At 35.9% G+C, this 7,768-nt stretch overlaps 2 protein-coding genes across 2 annotated transcripts; one reads left to right on the top strand and one right to left on the bottom strand.

The window, feature by feature from the left end:
* The first annotated feature begins 3,484 nt into the window (after nucleotides 1–3,484).
* LOC119519735 (putative olfactory receptor 2B8) lies at nucleotides 3,485–4,438 on the top strand. The gene has a single exon (XM_037817487.1). The coding sequence runs from the start codon at nucleotides 3,485–3,487 to the stop codon at nucleotides 4,436–4,438; it is 954 nt and encodes a 317-aa protein (XP_037673415.1).
* A 2,369-nt stretch (nucleotides 4,439–6,807) lies between these two features.
* Nucleotides 6,808–7,400, bottom strand: LOC119520066 (transcription factor BTF3-like). Its single transcript, XM_037817816.1, has one exon. It carries the CDS (start codon nucleotides 7,383–7,385, stop codon nucleotides 6,897–6,899), a length of 489 nt encoding a protein of 162 aa, XP_037673744.1. The 5' UTR covers nucleotides 7,386–7,400; the 3' UTR covers nucleotides 6,808–6,896.
* Nucleotides 7,401–7,768: the final 368 nt, after the last annotated feature.

The raw sequence follows: 7,768 nt of genomic DNA, 5'->3' as shown, positions 1-7,768 counted from the left end.
CTAGGACAATCCCTAACAACGCTTCAATGAGTAGCCTTTTATATACATAAAATATATACGTGAGAGTATATGTAGGCTACATTTAGAAATGAAATAACTGATTCACAGGGTTTGAGATATTTTGTAAATTTCTCTCAATAGAGTTTTTCTAATTTAAAATTTTCAGCTCTACAAATCTGAAAGTGAGAATGGTGTTAAAGGGTGTAGTAACTTTGCATTTCTATTTTCATGAGTTTCAGAATTGTTTATATTTCCTTTTTTTGGAATTCTCTTTTCACAAACCTTGCTATCTATTAGTCTGTAATCATTTATTTGTGGATGCTTTTTATATTTTAGGAAATATAGCTTTTTATGATGTAAATTACAAATGTCTTAGTTTTCAGCTTTACTTAGTTTTGAAGGTTTATGAAATATAGGAGTTGATTTATAAATTTATTTTATGTTTTGTGGTTTTGGGTTAATGTTAGAAAGTGCTTCCTTGCAATGTCCTTAAAGAATTCTATTATGGTTTCTTCTAGTTCTACTGTAGTTTCTTTTTTGCATTTACATGCTTGACCAATTTTTTATTTATCCTGCTATAAGGGTTGAGGTATGTGTTGAACTTCCATCTTTTTTTCCATATGGTTAACTAGGTGGCTCAACATCTATTGATTACTCCAGGAAGCAAACAAAACAAAACACACACACACACACACAAAACAAAACAAAAAACAAAAAAAAGAAAAGAAAAGAAAAGGAAAGAGAACAAAAACCCAATAGCTCTTGTACCCCTTATCTCCCCCATCATTGATCCCTAGCCTTGATGTCATACATTTGTTACTGTTGATGAAAGGATATTAAAATATTCCTGTTAACTATAGTCCATAATTTGCAATAGGTGTGTTTTTCCTCGTATAGTATTCTATTAGCAACTCCTCATAATAGTTTTGTTCTAGTTCAAAATGTAATACATTTGTTCTAGTTCATGGAGGAAATTTTTTATATTTGTACTCATAATTGTATAGATATATGGTTTCTTACCATATATTCCTTGAAGTTTTGAATCTATTCACTATGTTCATACTTCTTAGAAGTGATTGCTTTGTTATATTTTTAAAAATTACTATCCATGTTGAAATGCTTGTCACAAGTTTTCTCTGCTCCTTGGCAATTTTTTTTTTTCTGGTTAGTGTCCTTTATCTGTTATTTAAATGTCCTCTTCTTTTGATCATGTATTTCTCATGTTATTTTTGTACAGGCTCTCTCTTTTAATTCTTTTTCATTGGTCATTTTTGAAGGATGACTGATTTTCTCAAACTATCTATTTCTATGATGTTTATGTGAGAGATAGCCAGGGCCTCTTAGCAAGATCACTGGGTGTTTTCAGGTGATCTGTTTTGTTTTGTTTTGTTTTGTTTTTTTCAAGTTTGTTTAGCTTTTACTTCTCCCCAGCCAAAGGGGACACAAGTTGTGGGGGTCATCAAATGGAAGCATTCTCTTCTCTTCCTCTGATACTCTGACAGCCACTCTTTATAAACGTGGCTTGTCTGTGTGCTTTCATATTTGGTCCACTCCCCAGCTTTCCAAATCCAAACTTTTCCATCTGCCACTGCACATGGTCACCTACATTTGTAAATATATAGTTTAGGTATTAGGGTTTATTTTTCATTTTTGAAGAATGCCTTTTGCTGCCTCTTTCTGAGAACTGTAGCTGCAGAATATTCTTTACAGGCATCCATTCTCCATTCCTTCCTGCATATATTATTCAATCCCATGATGTTTGGCAGACCTTCTCAAAATTTTTGATCTGGGATCTTGGCTAATTCCTCATTTTGCTGAGAATGAACATTAAATTTCTGTTTCTAATTTTCCTTGCTACTTTTTATGATTTATGTTAATAAAAGGGGAGAATGCTGACTTTGCCATGGTATTATATCTCTTCATTATCCTTGAGTTGCATTTCCAGTGGTCATTCACATTCACTGTTAATTTATGTTTATGAATATATGCCTACTCTTGTGAGATGGCAGGACAGAGTTATGTGTATATATTGTGGACAGGAAGAAAGTGTCAGAAGTATTATTTGCCCAGAGTGACCGTCACTGGATTAATATGGCATTCAAATCTTCAACTTCATCTTCATTAGTACCATCACCAAATAGCTGGTAGAAGAAACAATAGATAAGAAAATTTATTCATATATATGTGTCTTTTTGTATGACTTCTTGATCCTTATGCCTTGAGAGGAAGCTGTTAAATTACAAATAATTTCATCTATTTTTCTATGGTCATTACAATATGCATTTCCCAAATCCATTGGATGATATATGGGTCCTATGCAAATATGCACATGTAAACAATATGTGCAGAAATGTACATACCTGTGTGTATCTATTAATAATTTAGTTTATATGGGTTTATGCCAATTTGCCCCCAGAACAGACACTAACAGGTGAAGGAAGGGATAGCTTGAGATTGAGGATGATAAACTGTGCTAAGCAGCATTGTCTAAATCATGGGAACTTGGCTTCTGCCACTAACTTCTTCATGAACTTTTATTCAAAATTATAAATTAATTATAATTTTTTCATCAATCTGATAACTAATTATTTCATTAAGGAAACAACTGTTGAGTATCTACTCAAAGAAACATACTAAGAAGATTACCCTGGATTCATAAAGAAGGTAAGACAGTGATTCTCCAACTGTGGTTCCCAACCAGCAGCATCAGTGTCTCCTGGGAACTTGCTAGAAATGCAATTTCCTGGATGTCAGCTCAGACTTCCTCAAAAAGAGACTCGGGGGTCGTGAGGACAAGCATCTATGTTTTAACAAGGCTTCATGGTGTTTCTCATGAACACGTGAGAACCACTGATGTGCTGGTGTAATACACATTTCTTTCCCAGGTTCTATTTTTATAAAATTGGGCCACTGTGGGGATTGAATGAGCTCACTATGTGATGATTTTAATATACAAAAGTACCATCCATATTTAGTCATTTTGTCTGCTATAAAAAGGGGGAGGGATTGAAATGTGAATCACTGAGAGATCAGACTTATCTTTTCCATAGTTGATTGAGCAGTCATGAATTAACACTAATATCAAAACCAAAATTCCTCCCAAAGATCACCAGTAATGGAAATTGCTATTACTACTTTGGAGCAGGGTTTTCCTTTCCGGGTGTGGGTTCAGAGAAATACAACTTTATCCATGGTCTTACTTTTATCCAATTACAATAACAGTAAAACAAATATCAATGCAGATGGGAAAGAAAATTGTGCTAATGTGCCAATTTTTGCAGCAATATGTTAGCATTTTCTTCTATCTATGTCTTAATAAGAGATTGCTAAATTAGTCAGTTGTCACTTGTTGGGCAAAGGGAATAGAAAATGAACGAAAATGGATTTCTTCTAAATTCACTCTGAGGCAACATTCTCACACACCTCAGACAGAGTTCAATGGTCAAAGATTTTTTTCTTTTTCTCACAGTTCCCTGAGAAGGTGATGGAAAGAAACAATTCTGCATCTCGAAGCAACTTCATCTTAGTGGGCTTCTCAGATCAGCCAGGGCTAGAGAGGATCTTATTTGTGTTCATCCTGATATTCTACCTTCTAACCTTCATGGGGAATGGGACCATCATTCTGGTCTCACGCCTGGACCCCCATCTCCACACCCCCATGTATTTCTTCCTCACTCATCTCTCTTTTATTGACCTCATTCATGTTACCTGCGTCAGCCCTCAGATGTTGGTAAATCTTGGAGGGCCAGACAAATCCATAAGTTTTGTTGGATGTGTGGTCCAGCTTCTCATCACCCTGGGTCTCGGGGGCACTGAGTGTGTCCTTCTGGCCATGATGGCCTATGATCGCTATGTTGCTGTCTGCCAGCCCTTGCATTATTTCACCCTCATGCCTCCACAGCTGTGCTGGGCACTGGCCAGCATATCCTGGTTTCTTGGTTTCAGCAACTCATTGATCCACACCCCTATCACCATGACCCTTCCCAGATGTGGGCATCACCGGATAAACCATTTCTATTGTGAGACACCCCCAGTGATGGAGCTGGCTTGTGTGGACACCACAAATTACAAGAAGGAGATTATGATCCTAAGTAGCATCTTCCTTGTCTTTCCTCTCTCACTGATCCTGTTTTCTTATGGGCGTATTGCCCGTAGTGTGTTGAGCATCAAGACTTCTGGGGGGAGACAGAAGGCCCTTGGGACCTGTGGCTCCCATCTCACAGTGGTGTCCATTTTCTACAGCACTATCATCTATGTTTATGTGACTCCCAAGTCAAAGCTCTCTCATGACATGACCAAGTTTGTGGCACTGCTATATAATGTGATTCCATCTTTGATAAACCCCATAATCTATACTTTGAGAAACAGAGATATCAAAGAAGCAGTAAGGAAAATGATGATGCAGAAACAAAGAAAACAGGGACATAGGTTTTCCTAGATTCCACACTGATAAAGAAAGTATTGGAGGAACTTTCCAAAAGACCCTTTCCTGAGAAGCTGCATATTTGGGGCTGAGTAATGGGTTAGGTAATGACCTAATAAGTAATCTTTGGAAATCAGCCTATCCTGTCTGTGATTTCCTGTCTGCCCTAAAGTTGTGACTTTCAGTGATATTCATGGTAATTGAGGGAAGCAATATGTTTCTCCTGATGGTAAATAAATCTAAACAGGTCAACACTGCTAAAAATTGTGAATTTCCTGAATTGTGTCAGTTATTTGCTAGCTACATTTCCAATTTTTTCTTGTTCAGCATCATCACTTTCCTATATCTTATATCCTATTTTGACTCCATCCATACACTCTTCAGGTGCACTTTTGTCACATTTTTTGGTGTATTGACTTATTGCAAACATGTTTATATAAAAAATATGCATTCAAATTAAATAAAAAATATGCATACAGTTTGAAAAGACAACGATTCTACAAACCATGCTAAAATGAACAAGAGGGTCACCTCCCCAACTATCTGCTTTTTTTTAAAAGCAATTATCTTTCAACTCTTTATGTTCAACTCTTTTTGTGTTTACCTCAGCATCCCCATAATACACATATACTTCTCTTGATTTTTCAGTTTTAGGCATTATCTTTCCAAACAGCAAATATGAATTTAGTTATCCTTTTTCCCACTTCATCTGTATGTGTGAACAAGGTCCATCATTCCAGCAGAATTACAATCTGAATTGAGTTGATCAAATTTAATGTTTCTATTATTATGATTCTGAGGAGTTGAGCTAGTTGGTACATTATAATTATAGCATCAATCCTGTAAAAATAATTGTTTTTCTGTCATTTAGTATATATTTTGCATTGTTTCACCTTGCTATCTTCTAAATACAGAAGTCACTGATAAATCAACCTCAAATTCTCTGTCAAATGTCTGAAAATGCACAGAATATGGTCATTCATATTAAATATTCTGCAAATTCTTCTCTTTGGGGAAATTTTTCTAGATGTTTCTGTCTTCCTCCAGGCTTTATTTGTTACCTCCTGAGTCAAGTGTAGAGCTGTAATTCCAAGAGCTCTGGTTCTTTCCTAATTCACTGCCTTATTTTTGTGAAGTTGTCTCCCATAGTTTCCCAAGAAAGAATATATAAGAAGTAAGTTTTTTGAGACCTTATATGTCTAGAATGTCTACCTTCTTTCTTTTTTTAAATAGAATTTTCACTATTTAACTAATTATATATGTACAATTCAATGTTATTAATGACATTTAAATATTGTGCTACCTTCAATAACATCCATTATCAAAAGTGTTTCATCATGCCAAATAGAAATTCTTTACCTCATTAGTGTTTTCTCCTCTACCCCTTATAATCTTTAATCTATTTCCAGCCATTATTAATTTGCTTTTCCTAAATGTTTCATGTAAGTAGAATCATACATTATCTGTAGTCTGTTTCTAGCCTAATGGTTTCAAGACTCATCCCTGTTAGAGCATGTATCAGGTCTTTGTTCCTTTTTATGGCTCAGTAATACTCCTTCACAAGCACAGACCAGCTTTAATTGATTCATTCATCTGTTAATGTATACTTGGGTTGCATCCACAGTTTTACAATTCTGAATAATGGTTGTATGAACATTGGCAAACAAGCATATATTTGAATTCCTTTTTCAATGCTTTGGATAGGAGTGGGTTAGTTGCCAGGTTGCATGGAAATTCTATCTTAAGTTTTTTAGGGCCCTTGAACATGGTTTTCCGTAGTGTATTCACTATTTTACATTCTCATGAGCAATGCACAAGGTTACCAATTTCCCCAACTCTTCACCATTGTTTAATATTTTCTGTTATTTTTAAATGAAAATAATAGCCATCACATTGAGTGTGAAGGGGTATCTCATTGTGGTTTTTTTTGTTTGTTTGTTTTGTTTTTGTTTTTTTTTTTACCCACCAAGGAATCTTTTATTCTCATTTTATAATTACACCCATGACACAAACCATGGAAGCCCTATCTGCTGGAGAAAAAAAAAATCAAACATGAGAAATTTATACAACCTTTGTTACATTATACAGTGACTCTAAATCTTTAACCAAATTCCATCCAAGGTTATCAGCCACAATACATGCCAAAATTAGCTTCCTATAAAAAACTTTGCTGTGTACAAATCAGTGTCAATAAAATAAAAAAATAAACACTGTATACTAGGCAAATAACTTTATTAATCTTTGTTTTTAAACTTTATTCCTAGGCTTTTTTCAGCTTCATTAGCTGCAAAGAATGAAACTGTATAAGCAAAAAACTGAAAAGAGCTGCAGTGTCCAAGGGACTTGAGCTTAAAAATATTAGAGATCTAGATTTTATTAGATCCATAAACAAAACAACTTTAAAAGCAGTCATAATATAAAATAGCAGCTCCAAGTAACTTCAAGTTCTATCTTCTTCAGAAGGTGACTCAATTCAGTTTGCCTCATTCTTGGAAGCCTCATCAAAATTCTCCACAAGATCTGGAACTTCATCATCATCATCCTCTCCAGTAGCAAGTGGTGCTTTTCCATCGACAGATTGTTTGGGCAGAGCTTCAGCCAGTCTCCTTAAACTAGTCAGACTGTCTGCACCAAGCTGGTTTAAGATGCTGGGTAGCATTTCTGTCAGCTGCTTGGTCTCAGCATGGCCTGTAATGGTGAAAGTGTTCGCTGCCAGAGATGCCTGAACTTTAGGGTTGTTAAAGTGGATCACTGTTCCTTGGTTTGTAAACATATTAACCTCTTCAATAACAGAGATATTGTTTACCCCTAATTTCTTTAAAGAGAACTGAAGTTTTTTATCATCTGCAGTAGCCGTTCTATGAACAACCTTCTTCTTTCTGCGAGCAGTTCCTTTCCCACCAGTGCGGACTTGTGCCTGCAGTTTGGCGAGTTTCTCTTGGTTCATGATAGTTTCTTTCATCTTGTTGGAGCGGAAATGGGGCCGCGCGGGGGACTAGGATTGGCGCTCAGGGGGTCTCAGGCAGACCAGCTGAGACCAGGCGCACACATGCGGGGACGCAAGATGGCAGCTCTCATTGTGGTTTTAATTGGTAGTTCCCTGATGACCAATAATTGTTGAGTATCCATTGCATGTGTTTATTCATCATTTGTATATCTTCTTTGGAGAAATTTCTATTCAAGTCTTTTGCCCTTTTAAAAATTGGGTTGTTTGTCTTTATGTTATTGACTTCAGGAATTCTTTATATACACTGGATCAAGCTCTTATCAGACACATGACTTGCAAGAATTTTCTCCCTTTCTATAGATTGCCCTTTCACTTTTTGGTAGTGTCCTTTGATGCTA

The sequence above is a fragment of the Choloepus didactylus genome, chromosome 24, assembly GCF_015220235.1.
Source record: "Choloepus didactylus isolate mChoDid1 chromosome 24, mChoDid1.pri, whole genome shotgun sequence".
NCBI lineage: Eukaryota > Metazoa > Chordata > Mammalia > Pilosa > Megalonychidae > Choloepus > Choloepus didactylus.
Note: the sequence above shows the minus strand (reverse complement) of the source record. Positions and strands in the feature narration are given on the sequence as shown.